The sequence below is a fragment of the Pleurodeles waltl genome, chromosome 6, assembly GCF_031143425.1.
Source record: "Pleurodeles waltl isolate 20211129_DDA chromosome 6, aPleWal1.hap1.20221129, whole genome shotgun sequence".
Lineage (NCBI taxonomy): Eukaryota > Metazoa > Chordata > Amphibia > Caudata > Salamandridae > Pleurodeles > Pleurodeles waltl.
In genome coordinates this window covers 1,424,162,769-1,424,184,631 of record NC_090445.1, presented here as the reverse complement: position 1 = coordinate 1,424,184,631, position 21,863 = coordinate 1,424,162,769, and the positions used below count along the sequence as shown (strand labels likewise).

Here is a 21,863-nt window from a genome sequence, read left to right as displayed (position 1 = left end):
TCTCCACTAAACAGGTAAACCACGAGAGGCCCCCACAACACCCGACTATACTCTGCAGTGATCCATGGGTGGGGAGGGATGAGGGGTGTCAAGGAAGGGGGAGAGGGACATGTTCGTGTTTTACCCTTTTCTTGCATTTTTCATTGTTCAAATGGCAACAGGTTACGCTGCCTGCCCCCGTGTTGTGGCCTCGAAGCTGTGTTACATGGACTTCTAATTGCTATTGGTGCTACCGGCTACTGGGTTGTAGGCACACAGCTGTGTTTATAAAACTATAATATAATAAACAGAGTTGATCCAAAATAGTGTCAGCATCAAAGTGTTACAGACAGTAATGACTAATGAATGATTAAAATGGTGTATTAAGTGACCTTCAGCAGGCAACGGACGAAGTCAGAAAAGTGAAATAGCAATCTTACACAGGCCATGTACAAATGCACATAAATATGTTGGCAACTGACAGGAATTGTGCGCTCCAAAACTGGCAGAAGGCACCAGTGTCAGACACACATGCAATAAAGTCGGGCAAGTTAGGAACTAATAGTATAAATGATGCAGCAAGTTGGGTCATAGCTGGGATAGTCAAAGTGCACTCTATTCTAGCAAATGGTAGCATACTGTACCTCACAATCATCCTGGACAACACTGATCCATACTGCATCTCCGAGGACATGAAGGCTGGAAGTGAACAATTAGCACTAATGCAGAATTCCGGTATAATATAAGTATAACCTTCTCAAATGACTTTTCTCAGCTGCTTCTGTTGCATTTTCCTCAAAGTCAAACCAAAATATGATGTCTAATAGTGTTGCATCGCCTGAACGTTCCGAGTCAACAATGTATCAGGGTAATTTGCTACAAAGTTACATGTTTTGCCTCATGACGCTACTCACATTTAGGCTGATTTTGTTTTCCATTCGTACACACTTGCCAAGGAATACAAATGCTTTACCGTGTCGCGATCCTTTTCCAGTTTTCAGAGGCAGGCATGCTTAACATATCAACAGATGTTTGCAAATCTAAACCCACCTAAATTCACAAGAGAGGATCTATCTGCGTTCAAAGCCCCTGACACTCTCTTAGCAGTGGTGTACGCTTAATACTCCGTCTTCAGCACTTGCTTTGTTTTTTCTCCATGCAGGTCAGCATAGGGCTAGTCACTTGATTCTACCGAGGACAGGCATCCAGAACAAATCGAATTTAACGGGTTGCTACAGTACACAGTGTGCTCTGGTACACCCTGCCACTGCGCATTAAACGCCCCCTTGCTGACAAGCGAGGCACAACGCAGACAGGCCGAGTAGCGGGAACAAAAACTTTACCACATTCGGAAAAACCGCAGGGAACGAGTGCTACTCCACACCAACCGTGACTCATTACATTTTAACTTCTTCTACAGCTAATTGAGCTGAAGATGAATTTTAAGCATTTTCGTGATTTCGGTCGGAAAACCACTGTTCATTACATTACACACCAGAAGCACTTACACATAACACATCTAACTGGTCAACACAGAGATCCCAGATGACCACTATATGGACCTTTCTTAGGATTTATGACATCACCGGTAACCTCTTTCCTAAGTTCATTTACTGAATGCATGTCTTGTTGAAAGCAGAAAAACCTGTATCCTCACTGATTACTTGAATAATATAAGGCTATCAGGTCAGAAAAAGAGGTAGCATGCATCTTTATGGATTTTCTTTTTATATTTAGAAGATTTCTAAGGGTAAAAAAAAATGTTTCCTGGTTTTATTTAGAGAGCTAGGTTTAAGCATTTCGAAGAGAAAGCCTTTACCCAGCAACCAATCTTGGCACACAGCACCCTTGCAGTCTGGGAGGATATATAAACAGAAAAGTGAAGCATCCAGCCCCATCCCCTAAAAGATGTGAGCAGTAGAAAATAGCACAACTGCTAAAAGGTTTTACTCCACCTCTCAAAGGAAATTAACATGGCATAGTGCTATGTGTGGTAGACGCTGTTGGGAAGGGGTGAAACAACAAATACGATAGCCACAAAACTGCGAGCTACCAGAACCCTATGGAGGGGACCTATGTGTAAGGTTTGGCCTTTCGCAAAACCATGCACACATCCCCCAATTCTACTATGTGTGGATCTGTGCCATGAACAGCCCGTCTGGAAAGTCAATTGTCAGGAGCAGTGCTGCAGACCAGCTATGCCATTTTTTCATTAACTTCAAAAATGCAAGTACATAGAACTGAGTATTCACATTCTTTGGCCTTATGCAGTAAGGATTAGCCACAACGTGCACTCAGTGATGTCATGGATGAGGTTATTCGAGATGTCATCAGTGATGTCACGTGTGATGCCACAAGCAAGTAGTGGCATGAGTTATCATTTGCACACTGGGAAATATCAGTGGTTTTCACTGGCAAACATCTATTTAAGAGAAAAGGAACCATAATTTACCTTCAACAAAGTTATTTTTCAGTAAGTACGTAAGATGTATTTTATGAGTGTAATATATTTTATATGCTTTTTTTTTTTTGCTTAAACTGATGCAAAACATATTAAATAAAATAAATCTGCAATAGTCTTTTCAGTGCATTATTCTACACAAGAGTGTGTTGTATTGAGCAGGGTGCACGGCTCAAGGAAGATCAGCCTTGCTCCACACTGTTCCACGGACTACTTTATATGTGTCACACTTAGTATGGAGATGTTTTGCTGAAGACTTGACTAGAGAGCAATATATATGTATAAGAGCTTATGAGAGGAAACACTTTGCTGCCCATACTATTAAGGATCGTTCCACTAGTGGAAGACTGACGGTGGTAAGAACAAGGACGATTTATAATTCTCTTTCTGGAAGGCATTAACTTGTACAGTTTTGCTGATCCCTTCATGAGCATTATTGAATCTGTCAAAACCCGTACAAAGAGAATGGCTTTGAGTAAAACTTTCCAATACATTACATATGTTCAGGACTCTGACAGAAGAAAACCCTTGCTGCACATTCTCCTATGGATTACTATATCTGTACGGGTGTGGATATGAATTCAGATTTTTGCCCTTGTCAATGCATTAATTCATGCTCAGACTGCCCACAGGAGTAGTTTCCTATGAATTATTATTTGTGTGGGTTGTGGGCGGGGTGCACTAGACCAAAACATGTCTCAATCACGTGTAAGAGTAAGGGCAGTATAACCTTTGAGTGTTCTATTTTGAAGTATATATAGACTTAATACTAAAAAACGAACATACCTGATATGATGCTTTCTGTGGATTTTTCTACATGCACAAGTCTCATAATGAAATGGCAGCGTAGCTAAATACTTTTTAAAGAATACTGTTAATGTTTAATACTCAACAAATACACTTTATGACCACTGTTCTTTACATTTTTTATATTTATTTAAAAAAAACTCAATCATGACAAAACAACGCTGCTAGGAACACCATCCTAGTAGTACACGATGCAGAGAAGTAGAATGATGTAAAAATTGGTTGGTGTGCTCATATAAACCACATTTAAACTCTGCTCTCCTAACTTCAGTATTGTACTCAGAGATGGCACAAGGTCAAGTGGAAATGGATCAGACAGCCCACAGGTGTGAGTTGGAAAGTTGCACCCATGATAACTTCCAGATAAGATTTCAGTTCTGAGTTTTTCCTCCGTGGTACTTCCTCACCTCTGGAGACGGGGAGAAGGCATGACTGTGGCACCCCAGCTCCTGTTCTGCTTATACCTCATCATTCACTGGTGTGGGGAGGCGTAGCTGCAGAGCCTGTGGGGCAAGACCAAAAAAGCGGAGGGACGGGGCAGATGAAGAAGAGTTGCTGCTGTGTAACCAGATGGAGCGGGCGAGAGATCTCGGATTAATGACGGGGGTGAGGTGAGAATAATGCACTTGGGATTTACCAGACTTCTTTCTTCCCTAACCCCAATGTTCTGGATCAACTGGCAAGTGGGGGTTGTCAGGCCACAAGGATAAGGGGTGCAGAAGTAGGTCCAATCCCCTGAGGCTAAACATACATATGATCTGTGATGGAACCTCCTGTCACCACTATTCATCCAGGGGGTTTGGAGCACTGATCCACAGTGCCAGAAGCATTGACCCAACACTCTCAGAAAGTACCCACAAGGGGGTGGGCTCAGAACCATCCAGGCTGTACCTGAAAGGACATGTAAAACGGGGCAAAGAACAACATTCCCCAGAAGAATGTCTTCCTCTAATGCGTGGCAAGTAGAGACAGGAACATGGCGGCAGAACCAATGAAGAACACTCAAATGGCTGGGCTTTCTAAAGGAGCAGGTGCGCTGAGGCATCAATGAATGCTATATCAAAAATATTGATAAAGTAGAAAGTGAAGGAGCCTGAAACCGAGGCCAAGCTGTCGAATGTTGGAAGTGAATCTCATGAGGTGATAAACTCTGTAGTCAATTTAGAGAAGTTTTATGTAAAATCCACAACATTTCAAAAATATTCAATGTCCTCCATACTGCAACTCAAAAATAGTTGAGATCGAAAACCTGAAAAGAGACTCCACCCAAAGATTCTGTGGACAGCTGCCAGTCAATCGTTTCATAAAATGGAGGGAGTTGTCTTTAATCCAGGTGATGTAAGTCAACTAGTGGCATTGAAGAGGGAAGTGAGATTACATACCACAGGTCCTAGTAAAGAGAGGAGGTGGTCTTTGTACTGTGCTTGCCACACTGTGGGATGACATGAAACAAGAGGGACTGTTAACAGCTGTTTAATTAAAGAGACCTTTTTATACCTTATTTCCAGATTGGAGTGCTGGTGCTATGGATACAAACTAATATATCCCTCAGAAGATGGATTTGATGGAGCTAAGCCTGGAAGCTAAAGACTTGATTTGGCTAGTCTGATGGCATTATCCTGGAGAAAGTTATCTATTTTCACCGGAGGAGTAGGAACCTGCGGGGTACATGGGAAGTCTCCAGACTGCCTGGGTCATGAAGAGCAAAAGTGGTAAAGGCCTTTTGAAATATCCAGTATTAAAGTTGAAATTTTGGTGGGTTTCGTTATCTAGATTTCCACCAGTGGCCCTGGGTCTAGTCAATGCGAAACCCATGGACTCCTTATGTATAGACTTTTGTTTTGTAACATAATGCAAATGGAATCATCAGAGGATGTCCAGCCACATTTTCCTCTTCTGTATTCCATACAAGAGCTTGCTGATATCCTCTGACGTCTTTTGTCTTTGTTATTATCTATTTGGAAATAATGGACTATTGTATGTCTGTTCTCTTTGTGTAACTGTTTCAAAATAAATATCAATTAAAATGACTACATTAAGAAAAAATGAAAACTAGGGAACACTTTTCAATTAAGAGGCTATGTCAACGTCCTCAGGCCTATGCTAAAACACAGTCAACACCATAAGACAACACATAGGTAGAAATATTGCTAACATCGTTCCCCCAACTTTTATACCTACATGCACTGGAAGCCTGAAAGAAATATTGCATACTTCATCTTCCTGAACATTAAATACTGGTAGGTACTCATCCCCAGCGCAAAAACATTCCCAGCCCTCACTGATATTGTCAAGCAGGTACATCTACTACATCCTATACAACTTACCTTCTGGTGGTTGCACCTTAAACTTGTCCCCGGCCCAGAAATAACCAAGAAGAAGAATAGAGCCATCACTTAAATATACAGTGGATTTATTGGGTGGGTCTGAACATTTTCTCCTTCAACCAAACACTATTACAATGGTGAACAGTGCATCCGGCATCCTTCTCACCAATCAGGCTAAGCCAATAGACTTGAATATGTCTGATTCTACATCCCCTTCAAAAGTTTTTACCCCAGTGGGTATTGATGATGCTGGACATATACTCTGCTCTTAAACCTTGGGGAAATAAACGATTTTTCAAATTGACTGCAACTGTTCATTGCAGGGCAAGACTTACTATTAGTCAATTGCCATGCAAAGCCACACCAGTAGCAGGTTCCACTGCCCATTGCTAAGACCCTCCACCACCATCATTTAATTTCACCTTCTTTCCTTTCTGTCTTTGCTAACTAGATATACAGGTTTTATAGCTGAAAGCCTTATTGAGAGCACTGAATGGCCAAGCCTACCCCTTGACAGCTTTTAGTTATTTACAAAGTGTATTACAATGACAAACTACACCAGTAAATCAACCTCTACCACATCATGAGTTTGTGATAATGAGCAAGTTTGTGACCATGTATATGAATGTTAGGAAACCCTTCAACTCTCCTTTCACAGCCAGCATTAGTAGGGTTGCTACACATACATCTCTATACTTATGACCTCCCTGTCGACATGCATTGCATGTTTGCTGCTCTCCTACTATACTGTCCGAGGCTCAAAATCACCTTAAAACCTCTTTATTGATTCCAATTCTATGCACCCACCATTACATCATTCTTCACTGAAACATCCTCTTCTATATCCACCACAGGGCCAGCCGATACTATAGGGTACCATCACCAACTTCTCTTTCAAATCCACCTGCAGGAATAGGTCTGAGGCTCCATCAACCTGACCTTTGACATCACTTGACTCTTTCCAAGTTACCTCCTCGATATATTTTAAAATCCTCTGCTTTACCTGAAAATGCACAATGTCTTTAAAATACATAACTTTCTCGTTCAACTTATTTTTATTATCCACAGGATCTTGTCCTTTCCCTTACAGATGTCCTCGAAGCTTGTGCAACCTACTACCTCCCTGATATCCAATACTGGATGGGTGATCATTGCTCCATGATTAACCCCGTCAAGAACAACATCTACTTCTCTTCACCCACTGCACCATAAACACTTTCTCCTGATCTCGCCTCACTCCCTTACTCATTCTGCCCAAAAGATTTTAAAAGTGAAATATGCCTCTGAATCTTTACACGCCTACTGCCCTCCCCCTCCAACACTTGATAAACATCCTTGTGTTCAGAACATTAAAATAGATCTATTACCTACCACTGGTTTTATCCTTCTATTCCAACACAAGGTAGAATAGACCCTTCACTCAAGTGTTCAAATCCACCCTCGAGTATCTGCTCTATAACCAATACTTCTTGTCACCACTAGCAAGTCTGCCCTATAATTCAGATCTGCACCTCTGAACAACCTCAAAACGTCTCTCTCAAAAACTTAATGCATACGAAGCTGTTAATCCTACCTTAACCTTACCCACAAGCAGCTGAGCAGGTAAGATGTCCTCCTACAGATGGTAGCTATAAAGACTATCCTTTAAGAGTGGTGATGATAATATTCTGTAGAAGATTACAGTTAACGTTGCCTCTCAAATAAGCATGCAGCACCATTGGTGACTTCAAGGAGCTCTGCTTTGTTTTTACGTTATTCATTTTACTTGATTTGACTTCCAGAACATCCTATTCATATTAAACTTGATATTCAAGAAAGGTCCCACACATGAGAAGGTCTTGTTAAGAAAGAGGTAAGAAGCTTTTCCTGCATCAGTTCTTTTAATTACAAAGTCAACAAACTCTGGCAAAGTTTTACTTTGGAACCTGCATACGTTGCCATTGCTTTTATTGGTAAAATAAAATAAAAAACGTGAGTCAATCCAGCTTGTGCCTATGTCATTCAGTAGCACATGCCTGGTGACATATGCATGCTATAAGTCTCCACTCAAGAGTGCCCCTTTTTATTTGTTTTATTTACCAATCCATTGTGGTACAGGCCACGTAGTGGCGTAAATAAATAAAAACAAAATATTGACTTGCTATAAAGTGCATTTGAGCAAGCACAGTGGCCTGACAGTTCGAGCTGCAGGGTCCGCCAAGAAAAGTTTAAAAGAAGTAAAATTTAAAAAGAAACCAAAAGGAGTGGTAGCAATGCAGGAGCGGATGAGGGGAAGGAACAGAAAGTAGGCGGGTTGAGGGATTAAAAAAGACATAAAATAAAGCTTTGTGGGGATAAAGGAGAGGAAAAGCAGCACACAAGGAATAGAGCGACATAGATAGCTTATTTGACAGGGGGAGAAGCATATGAGGTAGCAAGCTGGAAAACATAGGCACTCTTAAGGAGAACTAAAAAAAAAAAAGAAATAGTGCTTCCATAAACTTGAGCAATGGAAAGATACAAGTCAGTCAATCTAAAGGATTTTAAAGAGGCTAGGGACAAACACAAGAAGCATAAGGAAAGCCATTCAATAAGAAACAAGCAAATGAGAGTTACAGTGAAGCAACCAATGGAGGCAGATTGCAGTTTTTTAGCCCTTTGTAAGTTCTGGGTATAGACCATAAAAGGTATTTTGCAACAAGACAGCTAAAAGCTGTATGGGAGGCAAGACATAAAAATATCTCAAAAAGGATCAAATAAGAACCCATAGTAAACAAAAAAAAACTAATTAAAAAGGTTTCTTTAACCAAAAGATAATCAATGCATACAACTTTGACTGTACACTCGATTGTTTCTATTGTTTTCTTCAGGCCTTTTACAATTACTTTAAAGGGTTTGTACGATGCTGATGTGTGTGGCGTGCATGTGTATTTGTAATGCTGGCACTAAGGAAGGCCACACACGACGTACCGAACAAATGTTTAAATTATCAAGTTCTAATTAGTTAATGCACAAGGCTGAAATAAAAAAAAAGTCTGCCTCACAGGATTCACTATTAATTATTGAAAGTTCGCCATCATGCAAAAACATATGAAGAGTACAAACACACAGTGCAAATGTTATGAAGAGGAGGCACAAAGTAATATACAGCTATGTTCGAACAACTATACAAAGTGTGAAAATAACATGTGGTGGCCATACTGTAAACAGGAAAAAACGGCTAATCTGGCTTCAATGGGCACTCAGGGATATTAATGATAGTAGCAGTGCTACAAGCCAAAGTTCAAGCACTGTCAATGCCATCCACACACTCCCACCACTACAGGACTCCATTAAATAGGCATAATTTGCATATATTAGGCCCTGCTCTTTATCATTCATTCCCCATTGTCAAAACCCTATAGTTATTTGAAATTAAATGAGACGTGAACCACAGGAGGAGTGCAGTCAGCGAGAGGGGAGAGTGAAAAGGATCATTAGACAATGCATGATGTGGTCAAAACAATAGAAATGGGCATGATAATAGCCATGATTGAGGTGGGCAGAGGCCAAAAATGAAACAGTCATTACACAGGTAAATGAACCACTCGATATGCAAGTTACCAAAAGGAAGACGTGTGTGAAACCAGAGGCAAAAAAGCGACTCTGATACAAAGTGATACAGTAAGCCACTATGTTGGAGTCATCAAAACAGCAAACCGTGTGAGGAAAGTAAAATAAACAATGATCTCTAAAGCAACTACGAACGACAGATCCTTACAGGTGAACTATCCAGTGGCCTATCTAAAGACCCATGCTTAACGAAAGACCATTGCAGGAGAAAAGTCACATGATGTAGCACAAGATTCTTACCAGAGTTCTATTGAGACACACTGGCCTTTCTAGAGCGAAGTGTTCTCTGTGACATTGATAGACAAAAATATACATGACTAGCAAAATACACATTTAAACCTCGCAATGACCGTTCACATGAGCAGAACTACAGCGATCAGGTACTGCAGGGGAAATGTCTTTCAGTGACCCAGTTCAGGACACAAAATCAAACCAACGACCTTCTCAGCAGACAGCTAGCAGATCACTTGCCAGTCTGAAAAACATACACAACAAAACTCTGCTAAAAAACGTGTAAGACTGAAAACCTTCAAAAAGTGAATTGAGCCTTCCACTTTGTTATCCTAGTTCACAGGATATTGCACATACCCAAGGCTGGGATTTTTTGTTCAATTGAAAATATATAAGTAGACTGTGACTAGTAAATGAACAAGAGTATCTATCCACAAGGGGAAAAACAGAACAATCTAGGACTTACAAAAAAAACGCATACCTACTGTGAAAAGAATAAGAGCAGGGGCAGTTTCTGCGACCAGGAAGTTACAACTACACTGCATACATTTATGCAGAACCTCTTTTTAAAAATATACATACATCTCATATCAGTCCTATGTAACAAAAAATGTAATTTAGGGATCGATCAAAATGTTGTGCAATATGAAGAACGTTACTGGTAGTAGGCGTAGTGGGCAAATATAGACCAGCCTGGACTATTTCACATTTGTACGGTTTTAAATTTAAATAGCACATTCTCTTGACCAGAGATGAAGTAGATACAGAAACGTCAGAACGTCCAATATTTGGCCTTCAGTGAACTTCACTGGACGTTCGGGGTACCCCTGCAACTAATGTTTTCTTAAAACAGCATCCTCTGCTACAGCTGAAAACGGTTGCAGCTATTCCAAAACATATACTAAGTCGAGGCTCTGCAAAATCATTTGAGAATCTTTGAATAACAAATACAGTTTCCACTAAGAAAACCATGGAATAAATGGGCATGAGTACTTTTACAAACTGGCCAGTGAATATTAAACACACATTGCTCACAAAAAAACGCATCAGTTTCGATTTTGTGCTATTACAGATTTAGGTCCATTTTACACCATAATATCAGAAACTTAAGGCACTGTGTACTGAAATTAAACAAACAAATGAGGAATATGACTCGGAATAACCATAAAAGAAGCAACATTTCAACCCAAATAGTGGTAAATTGCTGGAGCCCACTAATTTAAAATGTTGAAACATTCTCACTGTGCTGTTGGAGAGTTGTGAGCCTTGAAGTATATGAGCAATCTCAAAGTGCAGGTCAATGTTATACTTCCAGACTTCAGTTATCCGCCTTTAGGAAACGGAAGTTCCGATTTGGCCTATTTTATATCCTTTCTAGTTTCTAACCAACCAAGTCCATCAATTTCCTTTCAACCTATTACACCAGCCTTTGTGCACATACTCTGGGGTATCCACGGATTCCCTCTCTCTACAAGTCTGCTCCATGCTTATCCTGAGCCACCTGACAGGTCCCCTGGCCCCTCCACTTCCATGGCTGACAATTTAAACAGTATGTTAACGTTACTCAGATGTGACTCGATTTAGGGCTGGATCACACGATCTCAGCATGCTGTTCCCAACAATGTGCTGTGGTGATCAAACTGAAAAGCTTCTTACTGGCTCAAGCTGCACACAGACAGAAGATTATTCTTGTTTGGAGAGAACCGAATCACAAGGGTCTCTCTTTATAGCCTGCCAGTATGGTGACCTGATCACTGCCTGTATCAGTGGTGAAACAACGTAGGTTTCCAGAATGAGACAGAACTTCCACCAGTGCAACATGTTAATGGAGTGTCATCTGCTGAACTTTCTTTTTCACATCTAAAGGTGGTTTTCATGATGACTCACTGAAGCCGAACTGCTCTGATTGTCCTCACTAGGGCAAGCCCTCTACTTGCATCTTCCAAAATATGAAGCACAAAGCCTGCAAATGTTGCAACTCGCAATGGTAAGAAATGATTTAACTCGGTAAATCCCCGCCTGTCATCCTTACACTGGCTCCAACTTCGGAGTGTTTGTTTAGGGTCCTATGTATGGCCTATGAGGCATTGTATACATAGTGTCATATTGTTAATGCACAACCTTGTGCTCTATAATTCATCACGCTCACAGTGTTCATCCCATCCAGCATTTCTTTCAGCTCTGTTTTCACACAGATGGAGAGAGTGAGTCTTCCCCATGCGTGCCATCTCCAGATGGAATGACCTTTCAGTCTTGAAAAGGCTCTTAAGACCTTGCTGCCTTCTAGAGCATTAATAATATTTCAATTCTGCTCTTCATCCTGCAAAGATTTCAGTTGTGCTAGTGCCAGAAAGCCTTTTTTCAATAAATAAATGTTAATTGTTTCTGCCTTACCTGAGCTGGTTGAAACTTAGGTCCAGTCTCTTCGCACAATTGCCATATTTTTGGCCCAGAAATTCTGGAATTACGCTGCTGTCTTGGCTGATGTAGGAGACCTGCCGTTAAAGAAAGAACATTAAGTCCATTTGTGGTGTCCTAGTGAACATGTTTACTTTCTGGCTGTATGGCCATCTTTCGCTTTATCAATCTTTCTTTATCTGTGAGGTAGTGAAAAGTCAAGAGCCTCATTAATGAAGAAAATGTTCACTATGTCATGGCAAACGTGGTTGGGGAACATTCTTTAGGACTATGTGTGAGTCCTGGGACACTTGTCCCTGCTGCTATCCTGAAATATCTCGGTCTATGCCTGTGGATGGATAAGATCAGGCAGAACGTGTAAAGTCTATAATGACTCGAGGCAAAGAAGTGGAGGGGCCCCTTACACTACTTACCATGTGGAAAGGCTCCCCCAATATGTCCCTTGCCAAAATGACGGTGGTGAAGTTTCGGAGGACTTCACCTAGGCATCTTAGGTGGGATGGGAAGCTCACTAGAGAGACTCCGCTGTGGCGTGTTACTCAAATGTCATATGTCACTGCCCTCAAGGAATTTGGGGTATGAGGTGCATTAGGTATCTCATCTTTGGGACATATTTATGGATGTAATGGCATGAAATCATTCAAAGAATTATAAACTGAATTTTGCCTTGAACGATCTTAGACCTTTAGATCTCTGCAACTCCGGAATGTACTCAGGCCCTACTCACTGGAGATTGCAATCCTTGCGGAGATTACTCCCTTAGAGCCCCCGAAAATTATGTCCGTCATGCCAGAACTCACCCAAGTTTCCATAATATATAAACACTTATTACTAATACCTCAAACACCTTTCCTGTCCTAAAGAGAAAATGAGCATGGGGTCTCTGTCCCCTTGAGGGTTTAATGGACTATGGCATGGCTGGCCCCTCGAAAGGGGGCAATCTCAGCATAGTTCCGGCTTATCGTATTTAAATACCTCCATCATATTTACTGGAAACCACACCATCTCTGGAAGATGAACAGGAGTAATAGCCCCAACTGGCTTAGATGCACTGTCTAGGTGTGCGACTCTATACCACTTACAGTTGTAGGGCACTTTGATCATTTTGGGACACTATTTCTGATAAACTGGAGGCTGTTTTGGGCAGACCCCTTGTCCTCACTGCAAAAGTGGTGCTACTAAATATGATGGTCAATGAGGGCTTTATGCTTGCTGAAAGAAACTCCAAGACAGCTGGGTCTCATGATAGGAAGGAGAGACATTGCTAGGCGAGGGCAACAATCCAGCCACCCAACAGTGTATGCTGTACACGGAGGAAATCAGTATTTGAGACATATGTTTTCCCCTGGAAACATCACAATGAGTGGGATTGGTGGGTGCAATACAGGGATGAAAAGTGACACAATAGGTAGCTGCAATTTGTCTGTGAAGTTTACTTTTTTTCAGTGTATTTTCATCTCCACGGTTCAAACAGGGCACTCCTATTATGCACAAACAAAGTAGACTACCCACAGTAGAGAAAGAACAGGAAGCACACTGGGCTGAGCGTATAAAAGAAGTCTTGAACGAAGGAGCACCAACTAGTGAAGCGGATATCCAAGAAGCAGAGACAGACTTGAATGTGAACACCGCCCCTGCACAGAAAGAAGAAATCGTCACTGCTATCTGATCTCTTAAGAATGGAAAAGCTCCTTTTCAAGACTACCTGAATACAGAAGTGTTTTAGGCAGACCTGAAACATCAGCCAAGATCATCTGACCTCTATTTAGAAAGGAAGTACCAGAACCCTGAAACTAAGGCATCATCATCAAGATTCCAAAGACCGGCTCATTAGTTAACTGTGATAACTGGTGTGCAGTCATCCTTCTTTCAATCCTGAGTAATTCCTAGTGAAACTCATTACACAGGAGGAGAGAACATGGCAGCCCGTGTTGCAGCAGGTCTCTAGAGCGCCCGGATATTTGGGAAGCCTCGCCATCCTTAAAAGGAGGAAAGTCTAGGGATACTCAAGGGAGTGAGCTGAATGTGCCTTTTTACCTTTTCTGAGGTTGAGAGGGATACAACCTGGTGCAGCAGGGCTGTGTGCTCGTTTCGTGCTGCCCTGGTGCTACGGAGGACTCACAGGGCTGCAGCGTGCTTTCCTCTTCAGGGGAGCGCCTGCAGCGTCAGCACAAGCGTTACGGCCGCAGTGACAGCGGTGGAAGGTAAAGACGACTCAGCAGAGGTGGTGAAAGACAATGAGTCACAGCAAGAAACACAGGAAGCAGACAAGATCCCACAGGCACTACAAGTGGAGGGAAGGGGTTGGCGAAGTGAGGTAGACCGCAGACTTGAAACTTGTGAATTAGCTGCCCAAGTAGGGGAGACTGCTGGTAACAGTGGGGGTTGGAAAGTGCACAGCTCAGCTGGGAGAAGTTGTCAAAAACTACCTCCCACTTTCCCAGCAACAGAATTTAAGGGCGTGGGGGTTCTCCTGGGATCACAGTGCCCTGCACCTTCAGATCGACAAATACGACAAGCCCATGTAAGAAGTTATTTATGAACTGGTAGTAAAGTGGGTAAAGTAGGTAGAAGAGATGTTTCAATACGGAAACCAAAAGTTACTACTTCGTTATGTCCTTTTTTAAGGTTTTGCCGACAGTGCTGCATATCAGGGGACCCCTTAGTGAAGCTAAAGAAAAAGCTAGAGAGAAGGTATAAACTCTGCTAATCACTGTGAGTGGAGGTGAAATTAGGAGGTTAGGAACGGGGGAGACACGTCTAAGGTTACGGAGGAGAGTCTTAAAGGTGCAAGTGGGGAGAGAAAACCAGTAACCAGCTCAGAAATGATACAGTAGCTGCCCCCATAGGTGTTGCACCTTCTCCTGACTCCTCACAGGATCTTCTACAGGAGATGCCTTCCTTTAAGGCCCTGGAGTTTAAAGATCGACCAACGGCACAGTTAAATACCTCCCTGAAGTCTATGATCTAATCACGTTCGATGAGATGAAAAGGGGTTTCGCTGTTTCTGAAGCAAACCAAGAGGAAATAAGGGATGTCTGTGAAGCTCTTGAGAAAAAGTTTGACCTTTTGACCATCAGAACCTTGGCCCTCGAAGCCAGCAGGAGTCATAAGAGTGGAACTGGGGAAAAATAAGGTGGAAATTTAGTCTCTGAAGCGCAGTGAGCAGGAGATGTAGGACAAACTGGACCAGTTGGAGAACAGCTCAAGATAAAATAACCTAAGAATTTTAAATGTTCCAGAGGGGGTGGAGGGTGAGTACCCAAAGGCATATGTATTTTCCCTCATTAAGGCAGGAACATTGAAAGAAGACAGTGAGGAAGAAATGGCAAAGGATATCCAGAGGATTTCTAGGGACCCTTTTAGGAGAAATTCAAACAAAATGAAGCTGCATACATTTCTTTTAAACTTTCAGACCTATTTCTTAAAGGGGGGAAAGATATCACTGAAACCATTAAAAATGAAATCTTTGAGAGGGAAGGATTTATCCTTTGAGATTAGGATAGGTCTGTCCCAAGCAACTATAAACAGGCAATGGGAGTTAGAGAGGCGGCTGGAGGAATTTAAGAGCTTAAGTGCCTCAGCTCAGATTTCCGGCTTCCCTTCGAGTAATGTATAGTAATAAAATGTATAACCAGAGAGATCAAAGTGCAACGGATGAGTTGCTAAACGTCATCAGGGGATGGAGCTTTGATGCCTGAAAGGCTTTAAATGTATGAAATCAAATGTTTCCTGAGCTGTGGGGTATTCCCATTTTGGATGTGTTACTTTTGGCGCATTATCTTGGTGTTATTTTGGTGGTAAGGAGGGGCTTTACAAGTAAAGAATATATTTATTATCTTTCTGTTTAAGGCCTGGTTTTTCCAATGGTGCTCTAAAATTGGACTAATACCTAGGCCACTGTGATGCAGGGGGGAGGTGAGATGAGCTTTGGGGGGAAAAGATAAAAAAATCCTCAAACACCTCAACTGGTATTTTACTGGATACAACAAATGGGAAGAACTGATATAGGCCTGGAGGAAGCGGCAGATCAATCCAGATCATGTCATGGAATGGTAATGGACCCTGTACTAAAGGGAGAAGGGAGAAGATCTTACAATATTTAAGGGACTCTCCAGCCCAAACACTAATCCTGCAGGAAACACACTTGACTAAAGTCAAATGTGAGGAATTGTTTAAGTCCCCAAAATGGGTTCAATTCTTTGCTTGTACTGACCATAACTTTGACACTAACGGGGCTATCATCTTGGGGAAGCAGTAGGTCAAAGTGGTCATGTTGGAAGCAGAATCTGATAAATCAGGGAGGTGGATTATAACTATGTTTCACGCATATGATAGGATCCTTACATTAGTGGGTTCCTATGGTTCAAACTGTGATGAAATTGAATCATTTAAGGTGGTCTTTTGTTGTCTCTATGTTTCTTACCGAGTTATAATGGCAGGGAATTTCAATGTTATTTTAGATGATAGATTAATTAGGTCAACACGAAGTGGATCAATAGGTTCCCCTAAATCACAGGCTTATCTCAAAAGGATGATGAAGCAATTTGGATTGTGTGATTTGTGGGGGCAGAGAGTTGGCGCACAACAGGGTGTTTTCCACAATAAAAAGTATGGGCACGCATCCCAGATTTATTATTTTTTTGATCAACCAGGTGTTAAGCAAGGCAGTTGACGATATTGCTTATTTGGCTGCCCGTCTATCAGACCACTCAGCAGCGATATCAACGATTAAGCCCTCCCTGAAGGATGTGGTAAGGAGAAGGACTCTTGATCACACGTTACGGCAGCATTGTGATGATGTTTCCCAACTCCGTATTAATGCAGAATAAGTTTTTAAGGCCAATATGGGATCAGCTCCCCTAACTGTGGTTTGGGACACCTTTAAATATGTTAAAAGGGGGAAAAATCAAAAGCCTCTCAAGTTTTGGGAAAAAAGAAGTATAGGCATGAAGTGAGCCTTTTAAAGACAGAGATGGCTAAGTGTGAGAACCAACTAATGGTAACTGTACATACAGAAGGAAAGCTTTCTCTAAAGAAAAACCTGAGTCAGTTGAGGATGCAGCTTGGGAAAGTATTGCAGGCCAAAATAATAAAGAGATGGGAAGCAAGTAGGCTTTGCTCATTTTGTGTATGAAGAGAGTGCAGGGCAGCTGTTAGCTTGAGAAATTAAGACAGACAGAGTCCAAAACATTATTAGAGAGATTGTATTTGGGTGGACTGGGGAAATGTGAAAGAGTAGTTCAGACATAGAGAAGGCATCTCAGAGGTTCTTTGCAAGCTCTATTCGAGGAGAAGTTTGCGGCTAAGGAGGAGGTGAGAGACTGGTTGAGGACGACTATCCTGCTTAGTCTTTCATCCAGGGAACAGGCTCATCTGAATAAATACATTTCTCAGGGAGAAAAAAAAGGGCAGCATTAAAAGCAAGCAAGGGAGGTAAAGCGGCAGGCCCGGGCGGTATAACAGTGGAACTGTATAAAGTTTTGGGGGACTCATATTACCTGCTATGACAGCCCAGTTTGGGGAGATTATGGATGATGGCAAAATCTTGAAATGAAGCAACCATCACCTTGATCTTCAAACTAAAGAAGAACCCTGGGTGTTGTGAATCACATAGACCGATTTAGCTTTTGAACACTGACTATGAATTATTTGCTAAGGTGTTGGCTGATAGGTTAAGTGGGCGGTGGTGGGGACTCCTGCACTCAGATCAGAAGGAGTCTGTAAGAGGTAGATTTCTTCATGAATTAACTTTTAGTCTGAATTGGGCCATTGCTTTGGCTACCACCTATGATGCACCACTTGCGGTTTTCACACTGGATGCAATGAAGGCTTTTGATAGAGTTAATTGGGTCTAACAGAGCACAACTCATAAGCAATAAACTTGGGTGAAACATTTTGTAGGGTGGTTGGTCAGATTTATTAATCCCCTTCTGCAAGGGTTTTGGCAAATGGGAACTTAACCTCTTCTAATATATCTAGAGGCACTAGGCAGGGATGCCCCCGTTCCTCCCTCTTATTTAATCTTAACATTGAACTTCTCACTATTAGGATCAGAAAGGATATTTCAGTCTTCCCTTTCCACTGCCTTGGATAGGAGAAAAAAAAAGTCTCCCACTATGCTGATGACCTCAGGGTATAGCTACAAATTTTGGTAAGGTTTTAGGGTATCATGTTAATGTGGGGAACACTGACATTATGGTCAGGAATCAGAGGAAGGACAGCCAGCTAATTAAAAGTGAGGGGAGTTATTTGGAACTTAAGGTCGTGCAGGATATTAAAAAGAATCTCAGAGGTGAATCTAAAGAAAGTCTTAGCGGAATCCAGTAAGCTGATGCAGGGGTGACAATACTTGGGAGAATTAGTTTGCTGAAGCTTGTGATTCTGTCCAAGTTTAGTTTTCTCTTCAATACAATTCCACTACAAATAACGAAGTCTTCCTTTGAGAAGATTCAGCAGGCAGGCAATAAACAGTTTTTATGGGCATATATGGGCCCTAGGATTTCATGGAAAAAGTTGGCAGAAGGAGAGACAAAGGGGTCTCACCTTGCCAGACCTGCAGTACCATGCTTGTGACTTCCAAATAAAGAATGCTAGGATGCATTTTCATTCACCCAACTCCTCAGAGATCAGGTGTTTGTTTAAAGACGTGCTAGGTCGTGTTAAAGGGGCTGCAAATAATTTTTTGTTTAATTAGGAGACCCAAAATTCTTCAAAAAGGTAAAAATGAAAGTGCTGCTAGCCATGACAAAGGTCTGGTTAGGTATCAGGAGAGCAATGAAGGCAGAATACTACAGCTGCTTGCCCCCATCTTGGATTCCCCAGGCACCACAGAGTGCTTTGAAGACAATTTGGCTTTACTACTAGGGAGATCTCTTCTGAGACAGTAACTATAATAACTATATAAAGAAAAGGGGAGGAGGGGGCAGGAGAGAGAGGGGGAATTGTCTAGGCTAAAGTATTTACAGTTGAAAAGCAGGTCAAAGAGTATCTGAGCGAACCCGTGTCTATAAACCTTTTTGAAGAGAAACTATCAAGGGGACCTCCAGGGACCAAGGAATATTCACTAGGTACTGGGCAATCTTAGAGACTTTGGACGGGGACTTCAAGCTGGCTGAAGACCTCTGGGGAGGATACCTGCTGCGGGAGCAGCTACAAGATATGTGGCAAGTATAGATGCACACCTTATTTGCTGTTCTTAAAACCGCTCAACTGAGAAGAAACCATCTTTTTTCCATTTATATTCCTGCCTGTCATCATACAAGATTTTGAAAATGAGGAGAGTGGGAGACGTCAAATGTGCAAAGTGTGGCTTAAAGAACGCAACAGATAGCCACATGTTTATGAAGTGACCAGCAATACATTCATTTTGGCAAGAAGTGGTTTAGACCATCTTGAGTATAGTGGGGTGGACATCAAGGTGAGCCTTTCTCTAATTATTTTTGGGATAATAGAGGGGCCAGAAGAGTTGAGTGGTAATATGAAAAAGCTGCTTTTTTATTCTATACTTTTAATCAAGAGGTAAATATGTCAAAAATAGGTAGAGGAATCACCCCCTCCCCCCCTTACGCAGGCTGGCTTGATGCACCTCAAAGACTGATATGGCCCGTGGTGTCTCTAAGGGGAGGAAATTCTGGTTGCCAGTGATGAGGTGGGTCAGGGAACAACAATAGGTCACATAGGGCTATCAGGTAATAAGGAAAAGAGCATACATCTCGTCCAATGATCACACCTTCCTTCTGCTCTCTTGGCTGCAAAGGTAGCACTGCTCCCCAAACAGGGCATGGTGAGAGATATACGGCCTTTCCTGATCAAAGGTCTGCTTTGAAAGCTCAGGGGCACAAATCAACACAGCTCAGAGAATACCTGGAGTTTGAGGTGAATGAGGACAACAACAAAAAAAAAACTCATTATTCAGCACATTTTGTGGACAAAAGAACAATAATATGCTGGGTTCCATAAGATGAGGATGTGTTGATCAGATTCTTACTTTGGGTAACATCGTAGAACGGTACACAGAGTGCCAGAGACAACTATACATCAACTTCATTGATTTTCAGAATGCCTTTCACAGTATCCACCATGACAGCCTCTTGCATATCCTGGGAAACTATGGCATACCACAGCAGATTTTCCTCCTCATCAAGATCTATGATAATTTTAACTGCAAGGTGGGTGATAGTGAGTAAAGCATTAAAGTCAAGATTGGTGTGAGACAAGGATGAGTGATGTTAGAGTTGATTTTCAACCTAGTCCCCAACTGGGTGATGCAATGCACAACTGAAGACCAAGCCAGAGACATCTGAAGGACCTTGTTCTATACACTGGAGGACCGAGAGTATGTGGATGACCTAGCCTCTCTCTTAGACACACCAGCATATACAGGAAAAGATGTCTTGCTTCAATATCCATGTATATCAAGTGGGCCTGAAGATCAACATTAAGAAATTGGAGGTTATGTCACTCAACATCACAAACCCTTAACCAATCAAGATGGAAGAAGAGGACTCTCTGACCATAAAGGGATTCTCCTGAGTTGCGACCGGTACCGCCCTAGGGCTAGGATACACACATGGAGGCTAAAACCTGAAATGTTATAATATCAAGTCACTTGGGAGGAAATAAGACAAAACAAAGATGGCTATTTTGAGGCCAACAAAGGGATAGCTTCGACACAAAGGCAGAGTGGGAGGCATTTAAAGTCATGTTAAGAGGCCAATGTTTGGTGACGGAAATGGGAGTTAGGTGGACCTTAGTGAAGGAGGTACAGGATGCTGAGGAGGAACTGCGCAAGAATAAGCGGCAGAGGCCAGAAAACCCTTACCTTCAACAGCCCCTGCTATATAAGGAGGAAATAGCGGCTAAGTTAGAGAGGCTCCGCTCCTTTGGTTATAGGGGATACATAGTGAGCATACATGGGTAGAGGGACAAGCCAGGCACTTTGCTGGCTTGGCTGGCCAATCCCACAAAGACAAGGACTCCAATTTTCAAACTGGAGACAGATGAGGGGGTGAGAATTTAGGGAAGAGGGGATTAATGACTGCTTCCTTCAATACTATACGCAGTTATACTTGAGTGCGTGTATCTGGGAGGCGGAATCAGAGATGAAGTATCTAGACCCACTAGAGCTACCACACCTTGCCTATGAGAAGACAGAGGCCATGGGAGAGGCTATCACCCAACAAGAGATTAAAGCAGCAATAAAGGGCAGGGTACGTTGGAAAACCCTAGCGACAGATGGGTTTCCTGCGGAACGGTACATGACTTACGCAGACCAGTTAGCCCCTAAACTAGAAACATTGTATAATGAAGGCCAGGCAATAGGCTGTCTGCCTGACACTACTCAGGAAGCACTGACAGTATTAATATTGAAGCCCTGTAAGCCCCCTTGGGATTACAGAGCCTAGAGTCCACTTTCGATGCTGAATGTTGAATATAAAATCCTCAGTAAAGTACTGGCCACACACCTGCTCCCCCACATGCACTGGCGTGTGTACCCGATCAGGCTGGGTTTATCCCAAGACATAATAAGGCCCTCAATTTTAGACACCTTCTCTCCATTCTAGAACATAAGGCCCTTGACCATGAAGGGGCATCAGTCATGGCTGCTGACATAGAAAAGGCATTTGATAGCCTAGAGTGGGAATACCTGTATGAGGTAGTGTCGCTAATGAGACTGGGGTGGTGGCTTCTTGCTCTGGACTAGGCTGATATACACGGGCCTAATAGCATGAGTTCAGACAAATAAGGTGATATCACATAGCTACAGGGTGGAGAGGTGGACACAGCAGGTGTGCCTTCTGTCCCCCCCCGCTTTTTGCTTGGGCTGTGGAGCCACTGGCAGCCGAGGTTTGCCTGGAAACTTATTACAGGGGTTGAAAGTCAAGAGGCATTGGGAGAGGGTAGCATTATATCCCGATGACATGCTGCTATTTCTGCAAGATACTGCGGACGAGTTAGCTCGGGCTAGAGCAGGTTGGAAAAATATGGGTGACTATCAGGCCTTAAAGTGAACTGGCAGAAATCCTGGGTGTTCCAAATGGCCACAG

General features: G+C 42.3%; 1 protein-coding gene across 2 annotated transcripts in view; it reads right to left on the bottom strand.

Annotated features, from left to right (window-relative positions):
- The window catches only part of LRMDA (leucine rich melanocyte differentiation associated), a 2,333,900-nt gene that overhangs the window by 2,299,306 nt on the left and 12,731 nt on the right, over positions 1-21,863 (bottom strand). For both annotated transcript variants that reach the window (XM_069240796.1, XM_069240797.1), the window contains exon 2: positions 11,791-11,891. In XM_069240796.1, coding sequence (XP_069096897.1) covers positions 11,791-11,891 — 101 coding nt within the window. The remainder of the gene's footprint in view (positions 1-11,790; positions 11,892-21,863) is intronic.